Consider the following 24,154-nt stretch of genomic DNA (forward strand, 5'->3'; position numbering starts at 1 on the left):
CAAAAAAATATTAAAAATAAATATAGAATTACTGTGTAATTACCATTTTACCATAGGATTTCTTACTAAATACCTGGTAATTTATGTACCGGAAAATGATGTGCAACAGAATACCGTTTTGAATGTATAAATGCTCTGTCTCTATACTTAATTCACAGCTTATACAGAATAATGGACCTCTGCAAGGAGTCTTCAGTCGACCTGTCATGTAGGTCAGCAGCAGTCCCCTTGTGTTCCATAAAGTGCTGATCTAGGATCGGTTTTGCCTTTTAGATCACACAGAATAAGATGACATGGGACGCCGGGGACCTGGTCCTAGATCGGCACTCCTACTCAACCAGACGCTTTATGAATGCAGGCCCTGTTCCACAGTCTCAGTCGCAGTGACGGACACGGTTCTGACAGAGGTCTGTCAGTCACGCCTCCTGACGTAAACGTGCAGCCCGTTGCTTCCCCCACGGTTAGGATATTGTGTTAAAGAGACAGATGACAAAGGCAGGCAGTAAATCAAACAAACACACGTGTCTGTGGCATCAGTGTGGCTGGCCCGGGTTAGAGCAGCAGCGCCGGCTCTCTCTTAACCACTTCCCTCCAGGGACTTTTCATTGATCTGTGCATTTTGGCAACCTTGAGGAGAGTTATTCCCAAAGGATACCCACTTGTGACCCAATCACGGATTGCTACCAATATGTTTCGGGTTGTGGCTAGAATCGTTTTGTCCTTTTGGTGGGGCCACATGAAAACCCCAAAGGTCCCAGCCACACCCCTCCCTCACAGCCGGCTCCTGTCCAGCCTCTTCTTGGCAGGATTGGGGTACTGGGGGTTCTCGATGACCCCCTCCCCAAACTTGAGCTCCAGGAAGGCGCGGTGGTTGTTCGGGCCGTAGGCGGTGACGCCGGCGAACGGCATCGGCACCAGCGGCTGCAGGAAGTGCTCGGGGAACTCCACATCCTGCTTGTGCTCCATCCACGTGTCTTTGGTCATGACGCCGTTCCGCGGGTAGAAGGGCCACAGGTCCACGTGGAGGTGGTTAGCCTCGCTGTATTGCACCCTGTAGAAGTCCCCCTCCACTGCCCGCTCCCACACATAGCCGTTAGCATCCACCAGAGAACCAGAGTCCAGGTTCTTCAGGTAGTCACAGTTGGGCACGTCCTCCAGGTAGATGCCCAGGTCCACATCATAGTCCCAGGGGATGATGTCCTGGTGGCGGGCCGCCCCCAGTAGGGAGCCTCCTTCCAGCCAGTAGCGCACCCCGGAGCTCTCCAGGATGTTGATCACATACTTGGTGGTCTCGCGTAGGGCGCGCAGGCAGCATGGAGGGGTCCAGCGATCCAGGTACAGGTACTCAGGGGTGTCGTCCCGGACCGTACTGAAGCAACGCTCCGTCTCCTTCCCACAGCCGTGCCACTGCTCCTTCCCATCAGCCAGTAGCAGACGCTTCAGCCCAAAGTTCCTCATCAGCCGGCTAGTGGCCTCCTTCAGATGGCTGTCTGCCTTCCACTGGTTGTGGGCTGAGCTGAAGAGAGGCCGGTGGCTGGCGGAGAAGCAGGGGCTCTCCAGGAGCTTGACCTTCCAGCCATGCAGGGAGGTCTGGATGAAGAGCGAGGGCAGCAGGGGCCTCCCCAGTGGGACAGACAGGTTGAAGAGGTCCTCAGAGCGGATGAGGACCACTGCGTCCCCTTGAAGGGCTGTACACACGCTACCACTGCTCCCAGACGCCGCTGGGGTGTAGGTGGCCGTCCACTCTCTCAGACTGACCCGCAGGTGCAGGCACTGGACGGCCGAGCGCGCCAACACGGGGGCCGCCACCAGCCTCACGGGCCCCCCACCTTCCCCCTCCAGCTCCCGGATCAGCCTCTCCACAGCCCGGCCCTGCTCCAGCTCCACCCCGTCAGGCACCAGCAGCACAAACTCTGTCTGGACGTGGAACTCTGGCCGGTGGGCCTGCGGAGGCTGCTCGGGGCTGGGGGAGAGCACCAGGAGACGGGCCCCCTCGGGGAGAGACAGAGGGGGATAGGGCGGGGTGTCAGACACAGCCAAGAAGGGCAGCTCAGGTCTCTGGTGCAGGAAGGAGCGTGCCACATCACCGACGTAGTTCTCAAAGTCCTCAAACTCCCGTAGGAGGACAGTCACACGGGGGCCGTGGCTGTTCCCCTCTCCCCCGACACCTCCAGGGCCAACCATCCCCCCGCCAACCCCCACCAGGCCCCCCATGCCGCCCCCCAGCCCGGACGCAGGTAAAGCAGCCTTCCTGGAGCCCCTTCCTGGGTCCCGGCGTTTCTCCATCATCTGCTGCTGGGCTCGGGACACATAGTAGAGGATGAGCAGGTTCAGAACAATGGCTCCAGTCAGAAGGCCCTGGCAGAAACTCACCCGCATGGCACCTCTTGCTGCACTCGTCTGGCTCAGGGAAAGCTATAGGATGGAGCTCTCTATTCAGAAAGCCTGTCCATAAACATCAGGACCCCATCAGTAAAGAGCTACAGCCTATGTGCGCCGGAATAATAATGGCCAGCTGCTGGAATAGCTGAAATACACAGAAAACACCACAGGAATTTAAAACGTGATTTTAAAACGAGTCCTAAAAAAAAAAAGCACTTCAGATGGCTGTGACAGGCTTTAGAGGCCGTAGTCTAGTTTATTACATTATATTCAAACGTCAAGGGACTGGGTGCAGTGTCTCCCATACATGGACTGGATTGCCCTAGTTCTCTTCAGCCAATACTTTGACCTAGATTGTATTCTTGACTATCAATTACAGCCAAATGAGCTACTGAGATGCTTCAAATTGATGCTCCATTTAAGTATAGGCCTATGCTCCCTTCTAGAATAGGTAACGTAGGCTATAAAGTATTGCTACAGCAATAACCGTGCCTAGAATTGTCTGCATAAGGCAAAATACTTTTTATTCCGTCATTTAACGCTGTCAGTAGACTACACCAACGCTGCATGGCTTCTATGCAACCATGGAACCAATGCAACCACGACAATTCTCAATAAATGCTTTTTTATCACGATAGATAACCACAGAATAATTGAATGTACATCATTTCAAAGGCCACGCCATGACCCCTCTAAAAGCTTCATATGCAGAACTCATCGGTCTTCAAATGTGATTCATGTTCTCCCCGTTATATAGCCTAACATTCCCCAAATCGTTAAGAATAAGACAGAGCATACAAACCCACAACGCACGTACATCGAATTCGCTCTCTGTGTGCAGAGGTGGCTGAGCTAAGCACAACATGGAGACACCGCCAGTTCAATAGCTCTTACTTTCAGTGTAAAATACTGATATGATACTGACAAATGAACTCAAATAGTGGTAATATACTGAGACGTTTAGTTTCATTTCAATGCCGCGGTCTGTAACATTGTACCCTTGCTTTGCCGTTTCGGGAAATAATCACAGGAAGCTTGCGTGAGATCACAATATGGCAGGAACGACGTCCCTGGTTACCACTCATGGAAAAAACGATTCCCGTCGAAGCAGTAGTGGATTTGCTCTTAGCTCATTTTTTGGCACCCTCTCTCCATGAGTTATTGCAGTTGCTCTTTACGCGAGAGAGGAAGAAAGAAGGGTAGAGTGCTTGTGCTGGGTCTGTGAGGGTTGGGTTGTTATTATTACCGCTGCTTGTTTTTCCACCTCCTTGTCCTGGCGAAAGCGAGAGCGCTAAAATGGAGGCGGAAAGATCCGGCGGAGTAGCAGGGGGAACGAACCAGAACTCTGGAGGCAGCGGCGTGGGGCGCAATCCGAACGGGCCGAAATCGGTACTCGGGCATGCGACGACAGAAGCGGCCGCGGCGGCATCAGCGGCTGGGGCGATGGCTGGATCGTCGCAGCCTCGGGAACCGCAAGACGGCGACGCAGGCCTATCGCTTCCTGGGATCTTGCACTTTATCCAGTTCGAATGGGGACGCTTCCAGGCCGAGAAATATCGCTGGGAGGCCGAGAGAGACGAACTCAGGGTAATTACAATGTTATTATTTAGCTATAGCTATGTAGACTAGTTATGACTATAGTAGCTTGCTAGGATTTTGGAGGAAAAAAAAGCTAGCCTAGCATTGCCATTATTCACATCCCACATCGCTAATCGGACGGGATACTGTCCACATAATCACCAATGTTTTCATCCTGTGTTACAGGATGTTAGCTGGAGTAACTTCAAACAATGTTGCTATGTTTGCGTCAGTTCAAAAGCGTTGATGTGGTTTAGACGCACGCGTTATTCTGGGATCAAAGCAAACCCAATATTTGGGGATTCCAGAAAATGATGTCACCTTTCTTGACTAATCCAAAACACTGGATTGTGAATTGACTTGGCGTCTTGCATCACTCACAGGACTTTGAATTGTCCGTGTGTGTTAATTGCGGTGTTACATTGAGGCGCAGTCAAATGTCGTTCACCCCCTGATCCCAACGCAGCCAGACATATAATCGACATTGTCTATATATAGCGGATCACACAGGTGGAGGTGTCAATCGGCTATGTCGAGCTGCTCCAACGGTAATTAACGCGGTTAGAATTAACGCCAGGCGGATGGCCACCGCTGTTTCTGAACCCCTTTGATGGTTTCTATTTTTCTCTGTGCGAGATTACGGTGGGCCACGTGACTCACTGTCAATTACAACAGGGGTTCAGTAATACCAATTGCGTTTGTAAATCCCGGAGCCACGCACAAAAAAAAAAGACAGGTGACGTAATGTGGTCCTTTTCCACCGTTTACGCACATGAACATTTTCACTCATGCCTCTCTTAGGGAGTGCAAAGCCTGTTTTTTCTTCTTCATTGCTTTCCCCATATGTGGCCTCCTGTCAACACGTTTTCTTCTAAGTAAACTGAATGAGCATGAGCTGCTGAAATAGGAGTTTTCTTGATTATTTACAGTAGCCTAAAGGCCTGTGTAGAAAAACAATGCCATTCCACTACTCTCAGTGTATTTCACTCTCCTTCTCACTCTACCCTATAGGCCATAGCCTAGATATAAATAGGAGCTTTATATATTATGGATGAACCATAACAAACAGGCCCGTGTGGATTTTATAGCAGCGTGCGGATGGATGTCGGAAGTACGACACCACCACCACTAGTCTCTTACTGGGAAGAATTTCTATGCGTGAACATGTGTGTGAAGGCGTGAATGTTTGTGTGTGAAGGCGTGAATATTTGTGTGTGAAGGCGTGAATGTTTGTGTGTGCATGCGTGAACTTGAGTGTGTGTGTGTGTATGCGTGAACTTGTGTGTGTGTGTGTGTGTGTGGTGTGGTGTGGTTTTCTCAGGCCAAATTAGCGGGGAGAACATGGGACAGGAGAGAGTGAGAGGAGCGGTTGAGGGCCTTGTTCAAACAGTAGCCCAGCAGTTTACATAAGAGGACCCCATTGGCTGCTAAACTAGGGAAAGCCCAGTGGCACAAACACAAACACACAGAAGGCAATATCTGGTGTGTTTACTCTGCCAACCCTCTTGAGCCGAGGATGTGCCAGGGGTAGGCATGCTCTGAGACCATGTGTGCAGGACACACACTTGTCCATTATAACTCACATGTGCTCTCTCATCTCCCACAAATACATGTGTGTACAGTTGAAGTCAGAAGTGTACATACACCTTAGCCAAATACATTTAAACTCAGTTTTTCACAATTCCTGATATTTAATCCAAGTAAAAATTCCCTGTCTTAGGTCAGTTAGGATCACCACTTTATTTTAATAATGTTAAATGTCAGAATAATAGTAGAGAGAATGATTTATTTCAGCATTTATTTATTTCATCACATCCCCAGTGGGTCAGAAGTTTATATACACTCAATAGGTATTTGATAACATTGCCTTTAAATTGTTTAACTTGGGTCAAACATATCGGGTAGCCTTCCACAAGCTTCCCACAATAATTTGGGTGAATTTAGGCCCATTCCTCCTGACAGAGCTGGTGTAACTGAGTCAGGTTTGTAGGCCTCCTTACTCGCACACACTTTTTCAGATCTGCCCACAAATGTTCTATAGGATTGAGGTCAGGGCTTTGTGATGGCTACTCCAATGCCTTGACTTTGCTTGGGCTCACTGTCCATTTGGAACACCCATTTGCGACCAAGCTTTAACTTCCTGAATAATGTCTTGAGATGTTGCTCCAATATATCCACATCATTTCCCTGCCTCGTGATGCCATCTATTTTGTGAAGTGCACCGGTCCCTCCTGCAGCAAAGCACCCCCACAACATGATGCTGACACCCCCGTGCTTCACGGTTGGGATGGTGTTCTTTGGCTTGCAAGCCTCTCCTTTTTCCTCCAAACATAATGATGGTCATTATGGCCAAACAGTTCTATTTTTGTTTCATCAGACCAGAGGACATTTCTCCAAAAAGTACGATATTTGTCCCAATGTGCAGTTGCAAACCGTAGTCTTGCTTTTTTTATGGCGGTTTTGGAGCAGTGTCTTTTTCCTTGCTGAGCGGCCTTTCGGGTTATGTTGATATGACTCGGTTTACTGTGGATATAGATACTTTTGTACCTGTTTTCTCCAGCACCTTCACAAGGTCCTTTACTGTTGTTCTGGGATTGATTTGCACTTTTCGCACCAAAGTACGTTCATCTCTAGGAGACAGAACGTGTCTCCTTGCTGAATGGCATGACGGCTGCGTGGTCCCATGGTGTTAATACTTGCATACTATTGTTTGTACAGATGAACGTGGTACCTTCAGGTGTTTGGAAATTGCTCCCAAGGATGAACCAGACTTGTGGAGGTCTAAAATTGTTTTTCTGAGGTCTTGGCTGATTTCTTTTGATTTTCCCATGATGTCAAGCAAAGAGGCACTGAGTACAAAATACATCCACAGGTACACCTCCAATTGCCTCAAATGATGTCAATTAGCCTATCAGAAGCTTCTAAAGCCATGACATAATTTTCTGGAATTTTCCAAGCTGTTTAAAGGTACAGTCAACTTAGTGTATGTAAACTTCTGACCCACTGGAATTGTGATACAGTGAATTATAAGTGAAATAATCTGTCTGTAAACAATTGTTGGGAAAATGACTTGTGTCATGAACAAAGTAGATGTCCTAACCGACTTGCCAAAACTATAGTTTGTTGAAAATACATTTGTGGAGTGGTTGAAAAACAAGTTTTAATGACTCCAACCTAAGTGTATGTAAACTTCCGACTTCAACTGTATGTATGTAGGCCTGAATTGTCTCCATACTCACAGAACACACAACAATATACAGAATATAGCCTAGCTTGCTCTGGGCTGCTGCTCTCTCTCAACCCAAAAGTTGTCGATTGATGACTGCCCGGTGTGTGGAAAACACTTTTGGCCTTCCCTCCCACGTGACTGTGTGTGTGTGTGTGTATGTGACATTGACAGTGTGTGTATGGTGTGCCAGTGGTATGTTTTTTTTTAGGGCTGAATCAGGTCGTTAAACGGGAACACTTGTGGCACTCTGTCTCCTGTGACAGCCAGCCAGGCAGGCTGTGGAAGGGCCAGGCAGGCTGTGGAGGGGCCAGGCCGAGCAGTTGGCTGGGGCAGGCGTAACCGAACGTAGCAGACGTTTCTTTCTAGTCCTGACGAGAGATAAAACATATTTTTTTCATATATTTATAAGTTCTCTTCTGCACTGTTCAACCAATCAAGTGGAGTGTCGCCTTGTTGACATCCAAAAGCGGAAGTCGCTTCACAGGCTATTTTTTTCTCACCATTTCCCCTGGAAACCGGATGCATCCGTTTATATACGCACCCAGCGTAGGGTGGACCAGGTGTGACATCCCCAGAGCAGAGCAACAGGGCCACGTGACTACAGCCAGCAGGCCAGGCCAAGGGACAGACAGGTAGCACTGCAGAGGGCACCGCTCTGGGCCCTGTTAGTCATCACTGATCTCACATGACAGGGGATAGGACTAAGCGTTGTGGTGGCAGCCCTGGCTTAATCCTGTCCGGTCAGGTAAGATCAGCGATTCCTTCAAGAAAGAGAGGATGAGGGATACTGCTATTAAAACCCGTAAGCCTCTCAACCTCTGTCAGGCTATATCTGTCTTAGAACTGTAGAAGGGTTCCAAATCAAGCAGTCATTTCTCTACTGAATATCTGAATATACTCCTGCTGAGTCTGTAGAGAAAAGATATGAGTGTTTCTGCTCTTGTCCTACTTCATTATGGTAATACAGTTGGTGCTGATCAAAGACCTACAGCACTCCTAGTTGGATAATAAACGTCAGATTACTGTAGATTTAAACGTTGCGATCACAATTGTGGCACAGTTACTCCTTGCCATAAATAGGACAGAGCGCTTTGTAGCCATTGCTACTCAAGATCAGTGGCACTCCCGACTAGTGGTGACCAAGATGACATCACTTCCTGCTGGGGCATGTTAAGTGGGGGGCCGTAATGCCCTTCTCTCAGCTCTAATGAAAAGCCCAGTGCTCTAATGCGTGGCACATGTACAGTGGGGCAAAAAAGTATTTAGTCAGCCACCTATTGTGCAAGTTCTCCCACTTAAAAAGATGAGAGAGGCCTGTAATTTTCATCATAGGTACACTTCAACTATGACAGACAAAACAATATTTTTTTTCTCCAGAAAATCACATTGTAGGATTTTTAATGAATTTATTTGCAAATTATGGTGGAAAATAAGTATTTGGTCACCTACAAACAAGCAAGATGTCTGGCTCTCACAGACCTATAAGGCTTCCTTAATCTCTGTCCTCCACTACTGTCATTAATGGCACCTGTTTGAACTTGTTATCAGTATAAAAGACACCTGTCCAGACCTCAAACAGTCAGCCCTCCACTAGGCTTGACCAAAGAGCTGTCAAAGGACACCAGAAACAAAATTGTAGACCTGCACCAGGCTGGGAAGACTGAATCTGCAATAGGTAAGCAGCTTGGTTTGAAGAAATCAACTGTGGGAGCAATTATTAGTAAATGGAAGACAACAAGACCACTGATAATCTCCCTCACTTCCAAAATCTCACCCCGTGAGATCACGCACGCACCCGCACTGGCCTCCCCCACACACAACACACACACACACACACACACACACACACACACACACACACACACACACACACACACACACACACACACACACACACACACACACACACACACACACACACACACACACACGCACTCCAGCTCCCTGTCCCAGTAAAGTCCTCTGCTCTACTTGTCGGCTGATGCGTCTCCGAAGGATGGAGGATGGCAGAGAGGGTATAGGAGAGGGAGAGCTGCCCTTGACCCTGTCCAGAGGCAGGGTGGGTGGGACTGACTGAGCTCCTCAGCAGGCCACACAGAGATGGCCATACAGGAAGCGCGGTAGTGCTTTTACTGAGAAAGGTAGTTCATTAGCCTGTCGTTGTGCTCAGACTGGTGTTGGTTTATGTGCCAGTTTTCAACAGGCATGTTTATAACATAGTTGATGCCCTTTTAATTGCAGTTCACAGCTGTTTCTTTTGGCTGAAGTTTCAACTTAATTTGTCCCAGAGGGCAATTGGTTTCGCAGCAAAGAATAATTTGAAATATACATGCGATGCTACTGAATCAGCCATGGATTGGCAGCCATCGATATAAATATAACATTGCTCATGATCAACATTATCAGCGGCAATAGTATAAGGTAAGGCCCACACCGAAGGTAAGTGAAGTGCGCTGTGCACATTCTCAGAAACATCACGTCGACATCATCAAAATAGAGTATTCCCTGTATTCAAAAGGCCAGTGGCAGTAGGGGTAAAGGGTAACTGAGTGCTCGTACTTGTTTTAGTCTTAACAGTTGGGGAATCTACACCAGGGGTCAGAGGGTAGGCCATGGAGCTCCTGTTGTAGGGGGTGGGCACTGTCAGACAGGGTGGATTCTGCCATTCGCACCACGTCGTCTGTCGTACAGGTCAGACAGGTCGACCTGGATCTTTGGAAGGTGTTGCTGGCCCTTCTTTACCCTTCTTCCACAACTTGTCAGTGTTCCACTCAAAGCTCAATTCATCATCAATCACGGTCCCAAGATACTTAGAATTGGCTACAGTTTCTACCACCTGGCCCTGAAGGATGGCGTTATGAGGGGTAGGGGTCCATACACATATCCTTGTTTTTTTTGTGTCACATTCGGGTTGTAAAGAAAGCACCGTGGCAACCATGTACAAAATCCTTAACAACCAGGACCGTGGTTACTTTCATCGGCGTGAAGCAGACTGACCATTACTGAGTCACCCGCAAACTTCAGGATGTGTTGGTTCTCGCACTGGCTACGACGTCAGTGTACAGGATACAGAGGAGGGGAGAGGACACAACCCCCTTGGGGGAGGCTATTGAGGATGGGGGTGTTCCCTGCCAGGCACCCGTTCACACTCACCCTCTGGGTTCTGTTAGTAAGAAAATCAAGGATCCGGCCCATTATATTCGAGTCTACACCAAAATTGATTAGTGAGTTTGTTCATAGGCCCTGTGAGATACTTTTGGTCGCGTAGTGTATGTGGACACCTGCTCGTCGAACATCTCATTCCAAAATCATGGGCATTAATATGGAGTTGGCCCCCCCCTTTGCTGCTATAACATCCACTCTTCTGGGGAGGTTTTCCACTAGGTTTTCCACTAGATTGCTGCGGGGACTTCCATTCAGCCACAAGTATTTGTGAGGTCGGGCACTGATGCTGGGCGACGGTTAGTCCTGGCTCGCAGTCCTGGCTTTCCAGTTCATCTCCAAAGGTGTTCGATGGGGTTGAGGTCAGGGCTCTGTGCAGGCCGGTCAAGTTCGTCCACACCGATCTCAACAAACCATTTCTGTATGGACCTTGCTGCCAGATGGATCTCACTGACAAATTCATCACTCCAGAGAACGCGTTTCGACTGCTCCAGAGTCCAATGGCTGCGAACTTTCCACCACTCCAGCTGACGTTTGGGGTTGCTCATGGTGATCTCAGGCTTGTGTGCGGCTGCTCGGCCAAGGAAAACCATTTCATGAAGCTCCCAACGAACAGATTGGAACCTGGGTAGTGAGTGTTTGCAACCGAGGACAGACTATTTTTACGCGCTGTGTGCTTTAGCCCTCGCCAGTCCTGTTCTTTGAGCTTGTGTGGCCTATCACTTTGCGGCTGAGCCGTTGTTGCTCCTAGACATTTCCACTTCACAAAAACAGCACTTCAAGTTGACCGGGGCAGCTCTAGCAGGGCAGTAATTTAAAGAACTGACTTGTTGGAAAGGTGGCATCCTATGACGGTGTCACGTTGAAAGTCACTGAGCTCTTCAGTAAGGCCATTCTACTGACAATGTTTGTCTATGGAGATTGCATGGCGGTGCACTCAATTTTTAGACACCCGTCAGCGTGGTTGAAATAGCCAAATCCACTAATTTGAAGGTGTTGTCCACATACTTGTGTGTGTATATATAGTGTATATGCTTGGAACATTTTGTGATGTGTGGTTGATCACAGATCACTGATCTGTAAGGAAGCCCTCTCAGAGTGAACTAAATCACCTACAGTAGACTCCTTTACTCCAGCTCTTCCAGGAAGGAAGGAAGGAAGAAAGGAAGAAAGGAAGAAAGGAAGGAAGAAAGAAAGAAAGAAAGAAAGAAAGAAAGAAAGGTGCATGTCTGAAGCGTTCGAACGGGGCACTGGATTGGACAAAGTCCTGCTGTTAAGACAGGGATTGGATGTGATGTTCATGGATCCTGATGACATGCACCTGTGTGTACACTGTAACACCACACGCACACATACACACGCACACACACACATACACACACACGGCAAATAAAGCCATGTCAGATTGCAGTGGGCCAGTGGAGACAGAAGCCAGGAATGTAAGGAATAGTGTTGGGAGAGATCACTGATGCTTATCTGAGATAGGAGGGACATTCCAAAGAAGTAAGTGTGTGTGTGTGTGTAAAGAACAATGCGTTAGAATGACAGGTCGCAGCTCGCCCCTGTCAGGGAAGGAACAGAACCATGTGAGAACCCCACCCACTTAACGACGACGTCCACAGCGGCCCCTCTCTGTGTCCCAGTGCTCTGCTCTCCTGGCGACACCCAACCTCAGTGCATCTACCCGGTAGCTTCCTTCACTACCTGGCTTGGCCGCTCCTCTGCTCCCCCAGACAGACACAGCCCTGAGCATGGTGTCCTGCAGGTGTATTTAAGTACCTGGAGTCTGTAGGTATGGCTGGAGTTGCTGCTAGAACCAGATAGACACTTCTAGCTGAAACACACAGGAGATGCTGTGTTCTCAGAATTAATAGCCAGTTGTAACAGATATAGCGTGTCCCAGTAGCGTGTCCCAAAGTGATGCGCCATCAGCAGAGGTAGTTTTTGCAGTAGCACCGTGTCATTATTTTGTGTGTCCCGGCTGTATGATCTTGCCGGCGTCGCGCGGACCTGATGAGACTGCGTTTGCTTTTTAGGCTGTTCTACTTTTCTGGGGCTCTGTGTGTTAGCGAGTGTGTGTGTGTGTTTTGCGGTCTCAGAAGAGCAATGGGACCACGCACACACGCAACACACACACACGCAACACACACACGCACGTACTCCTCTCCTCACGATTGTTTTCCCCTCCAGATGTCTGGGTTTGCTGGTCAGGGGAAGTTCTAAATGCAGAACGCAGCTCCCTCCACAACCCACCACTTAGCCTGGGACTTGTAAGGAACGTCGGTTTGCCAAACCAAACAGCGAGCATTTCTGCACTGTACATGGCATTTGTTTAGTGGGTCCCAAACAGACTTCGCTCAAAATAACTGGGAAATGGTATACTCAAATTCAGTTGTGTTGATTGGTAACAGACAATGTTATGTGTGTTGTGTGTGTGTGTGTGTGTGCGCTCAGGCTCAGGTGACGTTCCTCCAGGGTGAGAGGAAGGGGCAGGAGAACATGAAGCAGGACCTGGTCAGGAGGATAAAGATGCTGGAGTACGCCCTTAAACAAGAGAGGTCAGACACACGTGCACGCACACACGCACTAACGCACGGAGAGTGTAGGGCTTGGGTAACACGGCCATCTTGTGGTTCTTCCTCTCTCTGCAGGTCCAAACACCAGAAGTTGAAGACAGGCAGTGACCAGAGCCCAGGGGAGAAGAAACCAGAGGCAGAACAAGGTATGCAGGCTCTATGTAGACCTTATGTCGACTCTATGTATGCTCTAAGGCCAGGGGGGGGGGGCGTGGCGTCCAAATGTTCAAGATATGTTTCCTCTACCCATAATTTTCGATGCTCCCTGACCTTCTAGCTTTCATTAGGGTGATTATTAGCGAGCTGGACACAGTCAAGATACATTTATGAAGTATTTTTTAGTCAAACCACCCGCGGGTCGGATTGGACCCTCTCGGATCCGGGACATATGTTTGACAGCCCTTCTGTGGACTATCCGAAGACAGTCCATTTTTCCATGTAAAACTGTCATCCCTCTGTGTCAGCTCACTATATCTGCTACCAGACTTGGGTTTTTCACCGTGGAGAATGTCTGTGGCCTCATGGGTTGCATCAGTGATTGGTTCACTATGTAGCCTAGATAATGCAGAACTAGTAACTTCCTCATGCTTTTGTTTCCACATCTGTCCCATTTAACTGTGTGTGTGTGTGTGTGTGTGTGGGGGGGGAGTGCACCGAGCTTTGAGGGTTGCTCTGCTGCTTGCTTCTGTTACATCAAAGCTTCCTCCTCTGATCGACTCTTCGTCTATCCCACAGTGCCCAATGGGCCAGCAGAATCTGAGTCTGAGCCAGCCAATCAGATGTCCTGGAAGGAGGGCCGTCAGCTACTGCGCAAGTAAGGCTTCCTCCCCATAGCGAGAGTAAGGTTTCCTCCCCATAGCGAGAGTAAGGCTTCCTCCCCATAGCGAGAGTAAGGCTTCCTCCCCATAGCGAGAGTAAGGCTTCCTCCCCATAGCGAGAGTAAGGTTTCCTCCCCATAGCGAGAGTAAGGCTTCCTCCCCATAGCGAGAGTAAGGCTTCCTCCCCATAGCGAGAGTAAGGCTTCCTCCCCATAGCGAGAGTAAGGCTTCCTCCCCATAGCGAGAGTAAGGCTTCCTCCCCATAGCGAGAGTAAGGCTTCCTCCCCATAGCGAGAGTAAGGCTTCCTCCCCATAGCGAGAGTAAGGCTTCCTCCCCATAGCGAGAGTAAGGCTTCCTCCCCATAGCGAGAGTAAGGCTTCCTCCCCATAGCGAGAGTAAGGCTTGCTCCCCATAGCGAGAGTAAGGCTTGCTCCCCATAGCGAGAGTAAGGCTTGCTCCCCATAGCGCTTAAGGCTCCCCATAGCGAGAGTAAGGCTTCCTCCCCATAGCGAGAGTAAGGCTTCCTCCCCATAGCGAGAGTAAGGCTTCCTCCCCATAGCGAGAGTAAGGCTTCCTCCCCATAGCGAGAGTAAGGCTTCCTCCCCATAGCGAGTAAGGCTTCCTCCCCATAGGCTTCCTCCCCATAGCGAGAGTAAGGCTTCCTCCCCATAGCGAGAGTAAGGCTTCCTCCCCATAGCGAGAGGAGCTTCCTCCCCAAGGCTTCCTCCCCATAGCGAGAGTAAGGCTTCCTCCCCATAGCGAGAGTAAGGCTTCCTCCCCATCCCCCCATAGCGAGAGTAAGGCTTCCTCCCCATAGCGAGAGTAAGGCTTCCTCCCCATAGCGAGAGTAAGGCTTCCTCCCCATAGCGAGAGTAAGGCTTCCTCCCCATAGCGAGAGTAAGGCTCCCCATAGCGAGAGTAAGGCTCCCCCATAGCGAGAGTAAGGCTTCCTCCCCATAGCGAGAGTAAGGCTTCCTCCCCATAGCGAGGCTTCCTCCCCATAGCGAGAGTAAGGCTTCCTCCCCATAGCCCTTGCTCCCCATAGCGAGAGTAAGGCTTCCTCCCCATAGCGAGAGTAAGGCTTGCTCCCCATAGCGAGAGTAAGGCTTGCTCCCCATAGCGAGAGTAAGGCTTGCTCCCCATAGCGAGAGTAAGGCTTGCTCCCCATAGCGAGTAAGGCTTGCTCCCATAGCGAGAGTAAGGCTTGCTCCCCATAGCGAGAGTAAGGCTTGCTCCCCATAGCGAGTAAGGCTTCCTCCCCATAGCGAGAGTAAGGCTTCCTCCCCATAGCGATAAGGCTTCTCCCCATAGCGAGAGTAAGGCTTCTCCCCCCATAGCGCTTCCTCCCCATAGCGAGAGTAAGGCTTCCTCCCCATAGCAGAGTAAGGCTTCCTCCCCATAGCGAGTAAGGCTTCCTCCCCATAGCGAGAGTAAGGCTTGCTCCCCATAGCGAGAGTAAGGCTTGCTCCCCATAGCGAGAGTAAGGCTTGCTCCCCATAGCGAGAGTAAGGCTTGCTCCCCATAGCGAGAGTAAGGCTTGCTCCCCATAGCGAGAGTAAGGCTTGCTCCCCATAGCGAGAGTAAGGCTTGCTCCCCATAGCGAGAGTAAGGCTTGCTCCCCATAGCGAGAGTAAGGCTTGCTCCCCATAGCGAGAGTAAGGCTTGCTCCCCATAGCGAGAGTAAGGCTTGCTCCCCATAGCGAGAGTAAGGCTTGCTCCCCATAGCGAGAGTAAGGCTTGCTCCCCATAGCGAGGGCTTGCTCCCCATAGCTAAGGCTTCCTCCCCATAGCGAGAGGCTTCCTCCCCATAGCGAGAGTAAGGCTTGCTCCCCATAGCGAGAGTAAGGCTTCCTCCCCATAGCGAGAGTAAGGCTTCCTCCCCATAGCGAGAAGGCTTGCTCCCCATAGCGAGAGTAAGGCTTGCTCCCCATAGCGAGAGTAAGGCTTGCTCCCCATAGCGAGAGTAAGGCTTCCTCCCCATAGCGAGAGTAAGGCTTCCTCCCCATAGCGAGAGTAAGGCTTCCTCCCCATAGCGAGAGTAACTGTCCCCAACACTTTAAACAAACTGTTGAGTCTGAATGAATGAGTCTAATCGTGTGTGTGTGGCCATGGTTTGTGTGTGCACACGCTCGGCGTGTGTGTAGGTACCTGGAGGAGGTGGGCTACTCGGACACCATCCTGGACATGCGTTCGAAGCGTGTGCGCTCCCTGCTGGGTCGTACCAGCCCCGAGGCTAACGGCGCCCCGGCCAGCAGCGAGCAGCAGCCCGCCCCGGACCCCGAGCCCCTGGCAGGGGGGGAGTCACTCCTAATCAGACAGATAGAGGAGCAGATCAAGAGGTGAGACGCCCATACACACACACATGAATGGAAGCTTGTCTCCGCGGTAGTCGTGTCGTTGATGAGTACTACGTCTGTGGTGGTGTATTGCATGTTTTTGTCAAATTTCTAGAACTGTCAGTAATGTTGTTACCGTTGGAGGTTGCCTCTGATGTGTGTGTGTTGCCTCTGATGTGTGTGTGTGTGTGTGTGTCGGTAGGAACGCGGCGGGGAAGGATGGTTCTAAGGAGCGTCTGGGCGGTTCCGTGCTGGATAAGATCCCCTTCCTACACGGCTGCCAGGATGATGATGAGGATGACAGTGATGAGGAAGATGACTTCCAGGGCATGGGCACGGACCGTATAGATGGGCAGCGCAACAAGAACAAGAAGCCTCGCGTTAAGGTCCGATCACGTCAACAAGGCAAAGTGTGTGTGTGTGTGTATGTGTATTAAAGCCCTCTCTCTCTCTCTCTGTGTGTGTGTGTAGATGGGGACTGAGCCCATGACCACAGACCTGGACCCTGATGATGAGGAGGACGAAGACGACTCTGAGGATGCCCTGAGCGAGTTTGACTTCCTGGGATCAGGGGAGGAGGGGGAGGGGGCGGGAGAGGCCCGTATCTCAGGGGACGGCCGGGAGTTAGGTACGCCATCGTCATAGCAACCACCTCAGCCACACCTGTCTGTCTCTTCGTCTGTCTAGCTTTTTGTCTGTCTCTTTCTATTTGCCAGTCCCGCTCTCCCTTCATCCCTATCTCTCTCTTTCTAGGGAGTCACATGTTCTGTACTCTCACCTCTACTGCCAATAAACCATTGCCTATGGTGAACCATTGTCTGTGTGTCTCACTATCACATATGTTGTGTTTGCTGGGTGCCTTTTGTCATCCACGTGTCTCTCTCTCTCTGGAGCAATGTGTTCAGCATAAAGCATGCTGTTTGGTGTCTTTCGGCCTGTTTCTCGGCCTCTCTCGGCCTGTCTCTCGGCCTGTCTCTCGGCCTGTCTCTCGGCCTGTCTCTCGGCCTGTCTCTCGGCCCGTCTCTCGGCCCGTCTCTCGGTCCGTGTCTCTTCGTCTCTTTCTATTTCTCTGACCACTCATCGTCTCTCCTTCGGTATGCATGGTCATGTGTACTCTCGACCTTCACGTCTCTCTATCTTTCTGTCTGCTCTCTCTCTCTCTCTCTCTCAGCATGACAGTGCGTGTTGTCCCTCTCTCTCGTTCTCTCGCTCTCTCTGCATGACTGTGTGTGTGTGTCTCTCTCTCTCTCTCTCTCTCTGCATGAGAGTGCGTGTTGTCCCTCTCTCGTTCTCTCGCTCTCTCTCTGCATGACTGTGTGTGTTGTGTGTGTGTGTCTCTCTCTCTCTCTCTCTGCATGACTGTGTGTGTTGTGTCTCTCTCCTCTGGCCTGGTTCAGAGAAGCGCAGGAACAAGTTACAGGGCATGATGTCGGACTTCCCCCCCAAACCCTCCCCGCCCCCCTCTGTGTCGGGACAGTCTCGCTCCGGGGAAGGTAAGACGACACCCGACCCCCAGAACTCTCCCTGGCAGTGCTCTACCAAATGTTCTACACTGTTCTGTATTGTTTCATGTTTTGCGTGGACCCCAGGAAGAGTAGCTGCTGCTTTCGCAACAGCTAATGGGGATCCTCAAATACCAAAGTAGCTAAATTGCTTCTCTCTCTCTCGTCTAAAGGGATACTGCTCTGAAGAGGTAATTGTTTAACTATTGAAAAAAGGAAGGGGTGTGTTTTTGATCAGATGGTGGGTGAATGTAGCCATTCTTCCTCCGCTCCTTAAGGTGGCGCTCTGGGTTTTTCCTCTGACGTCTTCATCCTGGACGCCGTCGGGGGCGGAGACATGAACCTGGGAGAGCTGGCTGACCTCACCGTGGCCAACGACAACGACCTCACCGTGGATGTGAATACTTGAACACACACACACACACACACACACACACACACACACACACACACACACACACACACACACACACACACACACACACACACACACACACACACACACACACAACAGAGGGGGGGACGGGACTGAGAGAAGAAATGCAGTTTTAAACATGGCTTAAGCCGTGTTCTTATGCTATCTGAGGGACTCAACCCCCCAAATAGATAAATAGGTGACAACAATTTAGCAGTGGGGGCCCGCTGCTGTTAAATTAATGCATTCACAAACACTCTGACACCTGTGTGCGTGTAGCTGCAGGATAACCGGGAGGAGTTCAAGAAGACGTGGAACCCTCGCTTCACGCTGCGTAGCCACTTTGATGCCATCAGAGCGTTGACGTTCCACCCCAGCCAGGCCGTTCTACTCACAGCCTCCGAGGACGGAACCCTGAAGCTGTGGAACCTCAACAAGGCCATACACTCCAAGAAGTAAGAGCCTAAGGAATAGCAGGAACATAACACACCAATATCAGGGCCTGTGTTCAAAAAATGTATCACACAGTTGTCATGCTGATCTAGGATCAGGTCCCTCCTGTCCCATGTAATCTCATGAATGGTTATTTAAAGGGGGAAAAAACAGATCCCAGATCAGCACTCACTCCTAATCTAAGATGCTTTATGAATACAGGCCCAGGAGTGGGAAAGAAACTGAATGGGGTCTGGTAGTTTGCTATAACACTGTGTTGTGATGTGTAAACGGATGTTGGTCTTTGCCTCCACAGAAATGCAGCGCTGGACGTTGAACCCATCTACACCTTCAGAGCCCACAGGTGATCTCAGACCACTCGCGCCAGCACCCACCTTGTGACGCACGCACGCAAACACGTTTGTTGCAACTATCACGTGCTTTGGTGTGCTTCTGGGTATAATAGCTACTCTTTGTGTAATTGTGTGTGCGTACAGTGGTGCCGTTCTGTCTCTGGCAATGGGAGAGGACGGAGACTCGTGCTACAGCGGGGGTCTGGACGGAACCGTGCGCTGCTGGAAGATCCCTGACATCAACGTGGATCCCTACGACAACTATGGTCAGCCTCTGACCCCTGTCTGACCCCTCTATCACCTTTCACCTCCGGTCACCTAGTCAGAACTAGCCAGGTTTATCCCCAGCTAACGTATTCAGCTCTGAGTCAGTGGATTGCACATGATCATGATCATGCTATGCAATCTGGTTTCAGAGCTGGTCATGGGTGCACCTCAGCCACGCTCAAGGTCCTAAACGACATCATAACCACCATCGATAAGAGACATTACTGTGCAGCCGTATTCATCGACCTGGCCAAGGCTTTCGACTCTGTCAATCACCACATTCTTATTGGCAGACTCGACAGCCTTGGTTTACCAACTACTTCTCTGACAGAGTTCAGTGTGTCAAATCAGAGGGCCTGTTGTCCGGACCTCTGGCAGTCTCTATGGGGGTGCCACAGGGTTCAATCCTCGGGCCGACTCTCTTCTATGTATACATTAATGATGTTGCTCTTGCTGCTGGTGATTCTCTGGTATACCTCTAAGCAGACAAAAACATTCTGTATACTTCTGGCCCCTCTTTGGACACTGTGATAACTAACATCCAGACGAGCTTCAATGCCACACAACATTCCTTCCTTGGCCTCCAACTGCTCTTAAACGCAAGTAAAACTAAATGCATGCTATTCAACCGATCACTGCCCGCACCTGCTCGCCCGTCCAGCATCACTACTCTGGACGGCTCTGAATTAAAATACGTGGACAACTACAAATACCTGGGTGTCTGGTTAGACTGTAAACTCTCCTTCCAGACTCACATTAAGCATCTCCAATCCAAAATTAAATCTAGAATTGGCTTCCTATATCGCAACAAAGCATCCTTCACTCATGCTGCCAAACATACCCTCGTAAAACTGACCATCCTACCGATCCTCGACTTCGGTGATGTCATCTATAAAATAGCCTCCAACACTCTACTCAACAAACTGGATGCAGTCTATCACAGTGCCATCCGTTTTGTCACCAAAGCCCCATACACTACCCACCATTGCGACCTGTACGGTCTCATTGGTTGGCCCTTGCTTCATACTCGTCGCCAAACCCACTGGCTCCAAGTTATCCACAAGTCTCTGCTAGTTAAAGCCCCACCTTATCTCAGCTCACTGGTCACCATAGCAGCACCCACTCGTAGCACGCGTTCCAGCAGGTATATCTCACTGGTTACCCCCAAAGCAAATTCCTCCTTTGGTCGTCTTTCCTTCCAGTTCTCTGCTGCCAATGACTGGAACGAACTACAAAACTACTCTGAAACTAGAAACACTTATCTCCCTCTCTAGCTTTAAGCACCAGCTGTCAGAGCAGCTCACAGATCACTGCACCTGTACATAGCCCATCTGTATACATCTACCTACCTCATCCCCATACTGTATTTATTTATCTTGCTCCTTTGCACCCTTGTATCTCTACTTGCACATTCATCTTCTGCACATCTACCATTCCAGTGTTTAATGGCTATATTGTAATTACTTCGCCACCATGGCCTATTTATTGCCTTAACTCCCTTATCTTACCTCGTTTACACTCACTGTGTACAGACTTTTTGTTTTCTTTTGTTCTACTGTATTATTGACTATGTTTTGTTTATTCCATGTGTAACTCTGTTGTTATTTGTGTCGCACTGCTTTGCTTTATCTTGGCCAGGTCGCAGTTGCAAATGAGAACTTGTTCTTAACTAGCCTACCTGGTTAAATAAAGGTGAAATAAAAACAGATTGACTGAAATTAGGGCTCTGACGGCCATCGAATTTTGGAAGGGAGGTTATTGGTCAGCCAACTGACCGTGGTCACCGGTCGTTGCCTAGGCCAGGGGTTTTCAAACTTTTCTTGCCCAGGGAACCCCGCCCAAGCAAACCGGTGACCCAAGGGCCCCGTTTTAAAGGGATAGTTCGAGATTCTGCCAATGAATCCATGAATCTACGTACTTCCCCAGAGTTGTACGAACGGGAACAGCTAGCATGCTAACCGTTCCTGTAGAGATCGTCATTGAGCTAACGCTAGTTACCATTGGCTCGTGAAACTGTCTAAGAGACATAAAAATGGTATCCACAATGGTATTCTGTTATAGATAGAGATATTCATACAAAGTTATTTTACACATTATTTTGCACATAAAACAACCCCCCCCCCCAAAAGAAAATCACGACCCCGTATATAAGGGGCCGCGGACCCCAATTTGAAAACCGAAGACTCGTTTGCTACAACACCTTGCTTGTTTCAGCAAGGAGCAGCGTTGTTTCATCCCGTTGTAGAATCCATTTGTGTGTGTGTGTTCTCTTTGTTGTGTAGACCCGGGTATAGAGAGCAGTGTGTTGTTGGGTCATGAGGACTCGGTGTGGAGTCTGACGTACTCTGCCGCCCACCATCGCCTGGCCTCCTGCTCCGCAGACGGGACCGTTCGCATCTGGGATCCACAGAACTCTGCCCCCTGTCTCTCCGTCTTCAACAAGGAGAAAGGTGAGCGTGTGTGTTTCTGTGTGTGTGTGTGTGTGTGTGTGTGTGCATTATATCTCAACTCTCTCACCCCACCCCACCCCCTCCCTCAGAACACGGAACGCCCACCTCGGTGGCCTTTGTGAACTCTGACCCCAACCAGGCAGTGGTGTCATTCGACGGTGGCGAGACGCTGCTCTATGACCTCACCACAGAGCAGAGCATCATGGTCCTGGATACCGGCACTAAGGACGGTGAGTCCTAGGGCCTGTTCTAATACTGTCAGAATGTTTCTTGTGGCGTGGTTGAGCTAGCGGTAATGCTGCAGCCTCTGGCACACGCGGACGGTGTTGGCTAGGGGTGTAATGGTTCACCGGTACCTATTGCGGTTTTTAGGGTCACGGTTCGATTACATTTTGGTACAGCGGGAAAATGAAATGCCATTCACAATTTTTCTTGGCTTTGTCTGCTGTGAGAGGATTTTTCTGTTGGGCCTCTCAAGTTTACACTCTGATGCTGCGTTTGTAACCATGTGGGAGGTGGGAATTTTTACCAAGTTCCCACCTCCCACAGAGGTTGTAGATACCAGTTGGGTGCGTTCACGTGATTTGAACTCGTTGAGAAACGGCGATTGGCTAATGGCCAACAAGCTGCGCAAACCATCAACTAAAATTACAGCTATCATGCTTTTAAATAAATTATAGAGTAAAAAAAACGAAACAATTCTAGATAGCTTTTTATATATTTTTATATCTTATTTTGTTGTTGCAACTGCCGAAAATGCTGTTATAGAAGCCATTTCCTTAGTAGATGATGTCAGAGGTCAACATGTGGGAGAAGAGGGTGCTCAGAATGATAGATGAGTTTCCCACTAAATAATTACCAGTTGAAGGGCCATTCAAGTGGATTTTTCCCAGTGGTATGTGGTAAATTCCCACTTCCCACATGGTTACGAATGCACCATGACGTTGCCTCCTTCAGTGCCAGATACGCACTTGTGACTCTCATAAAGGGGCGTGTCCGTAGCACATCTCCCACTCCGGGGTAATGTGATGGACTGTGACTTAAGCAAGCGCAACACAGGATGCATTGGCCAATTCATTGAAAACGTTGGCTTTGGCTTGCTTATATAGAGCGGGGTACTAGCTGTTTGCTGAAATGGATGCGAGAGGGAAGTTCGTCGCGTGGCTCGAGCACTTTCAAACGAGGTGCTGAAACACCCTATTCTCAACCACCGAGAATGGACGCATATCCACGGCTATGTACCAAAGATTGTAAAGAATATAAACATAGCCTACCTTTCGCTCTTCCATTTTCTTTGGCCCGGTCAGAATCAGCTGCCAAGGGCTGCTTGAATGCAGAGGGGAGACTATGTTGTGTTGTTTTTTTGCGTTTCCGTCTGGCTCCGGAATACTGGGGTGATGTCGGTGTAAATGTGTTGGCAGCTGCATAGGCAGTTCTCGTTGCACGTGGCGACATACTGTTGACATTTTATCCACTACTCTCTGTCCATCGCCGTTGTAATCTACTGGGAAACCAACATTTTCCCAAACTGGAGATTTAAACAACGATGGGAGTATATTCACAAAATGGCCGTTTTAAAATGTTCATCTGAGGTACCTGAACGGTTCGGTACGAAAATGTGTACCCTTACACCCCTAGTCGGCACAAGTTCGAATTGGGCATACTGCCCCATCTTTCCTCTCTCATCCTCTCTCTGTTCAATAAAATCTGAAAATACATATATATATATCAAATGCATCCTTCTGTGCCTCCCTTCCATGAGAGGAGCCAGGAGGATCTCCCTCTACTGATCTGTATGTGTCTGTGAGCTGATCTGTGTGTGTGTCGCCCCCTGCAGGCAGTGAGCTGATTAACTGTGTGGTCAGCCACCCCTCGGAGCCCATCTCCATCACCGCACACGAGAACCGCACTATCCGCTATCTGGACAACAAGACAGGTCAGCTCACTGTCCACTGCTAAATCCTACCTTTCTGTAACTATGCCAGAATTAGGCCTCGTGCCTGATCTGTTTTTATCTGGGTCGAACTAGCCCATAGCTCCAATGAAATGTAATGCCCACCTGCGTGTGTTACCAGGTAAACTGATCCACTCCATGGTGGCACACCTGGATGCTGTCACCTGTCTGACCACGGACCCCAAAGGCACTTACCTCATCTCTGGCAGTGAGTACCAGTAATCCAGTGTTTCTTAAAAGGGCTGCAATTGAGTCCCCAGGAATTGAGTCCCCAGGAATTGAGTCCCCAGGACCAGGACTGAGAACCACTGCTTCTAACCTCACCACGTGCTTCCCCTGTTACTCTAACCGTGCTCTCCTCTTCCTCCCTGCAGGCCATGACTGTTCGGTGCGTCTGTGGATGCTGGACAACAGGACGTGTGTGCAGGAGATCACGGCCCACAGGAAGAAGCACGACGAGGCCATTCACGACGTGGCCTTCCACCCCTCGCAGCCCTTCATCGCCTCGGCTGGCGCCGACGCACTTGCCAAAGTCTTCGTCTGAGAGGAGGCACAGACAGGGACTCAACATCATCCTCACTGGTACAGAGTGAGAGTGCGAGAGAGAGAGCAAGAGAGAGAGAGAGAGATAGAGAGCGAGAGAGAGTATGTGTGCTTTATCTTATCTTTCTTTACAGTTTCTGCTTATATGAACTTGTC

At 49.7% G+C, this 24,154-nt stretch overlaps 2 protein-coding genes across 4 annotated transcripts in view; one reads left to right on the forward strand and one right to left on the reverse strand.

Annotated features, from left to right (window-relative positions):
• Nucleotides 1–4,586, reverse strand: fkrp (fukutin related protein). Of its 3 annotated transcripts, none has more exons than XM_035791632.2 (2): nucleotides 4,282–4,586; nucleotides 1–2,527 (listed from the first exon to the last, which is right to left on the reverse strand). In XM_035791632.2, exon 2 carries the CDS (start codon nucleotides 2,377–2,379, stop codon nucleotides 772–774), a length of 1,608 nt encoding a protein of 535 aa, XP_035647525.1. In that variant the 5' UTR covers nucleotides 2,380–2,527; nucleotides 4,282–4,586; the 3' UTR covers nucleotides 1–771. The 3 variants fall into 3 exon arrangements, with proteins under 3 accessions (XP_035647525.1, XP_035647524.1, XP_035647526.1); XM_035791631.2 differs by lacking the exon at nucleotides 4,282–4,586 and adding an exon at nucleotides 3,200–3,344; XM_035791633.2 differs by lacking the exon at nucleotides 4,282–4,586 and adding an exon at nucleotides 3,185–3,318.
• The window catches only part of LOC118397143 (striatin-4-like), a 25,397-nt gene continuing 4,874 nt past the window's right edge, over nucleotides 3,632–24,154 (forward strand). Inside the window, exons 1-17 of the mRNA XM_035791630.2 lie at nucleotides 3,632–3,969; nucleotides 12,806–12,909; nucleotides 13,003–13,073; nucleotides 13,663–13,741; nucleotides 15,891–16,085; nucleotides 16,285–16,468; nucleotides 16,554–16,710; nucleotides 17,480–17,575; nucleotides 17,863–17,981; nucleotides 18,279–18,454; nucleotides 18,748–18,795; nucleotides 18,929–19,050; nucleotides 21,334–21,501; nucleotides 21,591–21,731; nucleotides 23,339–23,437; nucleotides 23,577–23,663; nucleotides 23,830–24,037. Of these exons, the coding sequence (XP_035647523.1) occupies nucleotides 3,679–3,969; nucleotides 12,806–12,909; nucleotides 13,003–13,073; nucleotides 13,663–13,741; nucleotides 15,891–16,085; nucleotides 16,285–16,468; nucleotides 16,554–16,710; nucleotides 17,480–17,575; nucleotides 17,863–17,981; nucleotides 18,279–18,454; nucleotides 18,748–18,795; nucleotides 18,929–19,050; nucleotides 21,334–21,501; nucleotides 21,591–21,731; nucleotides 23,339–23,437; nucleotides 23,577–23,663; nucleotides 23,830–23,999 (2,307 nt within the window). The 5' untranslated portion in view covers nucleotides 3,632–3,678 and the 3' untranslated portion in view covers nucleotides 24,000–24,037. The remainder of the gene's footprint in view (nucleotides 3,970–12,805; nucleotides 12,910–13,002; nucleotides 13,074–13,662; nucleotides 13,742–15,890; nucleotides 16,086–16,284; nucleotides 16,469–16,553; nucleotides 16,711–17,479; nucleotides 17,576–17,862; nucleotides 17,982–18,278; nucleotides 18,455–18,747; nucleotides 18,796–18,928; nucleotides 19,051–21,333; nucleotides 21,502–21,590; nucleotides 21,732–23,338; nucleotides 23,438–23,576; nucleotides 23,664–23,829; nucleotides 24,038–24,154) is intronic.

The sequence above is a fragment of the Oncorhynchus keta genome, chromosome 18 (genome assembly GCF_023373465.1).
Source record: "Oncorhynchus keta strain PuntledgeMale-10-30-2019 chromosome 18, Oket_V2, whole genome shotgun sequence".
Classification (NCBI taxonomy): Eukaryota; Metazoa; Chordata; class Actinopteri; order Salmoniformes; family Salmonidae; genus Oncorhynchus; species Oncorhynchus keta.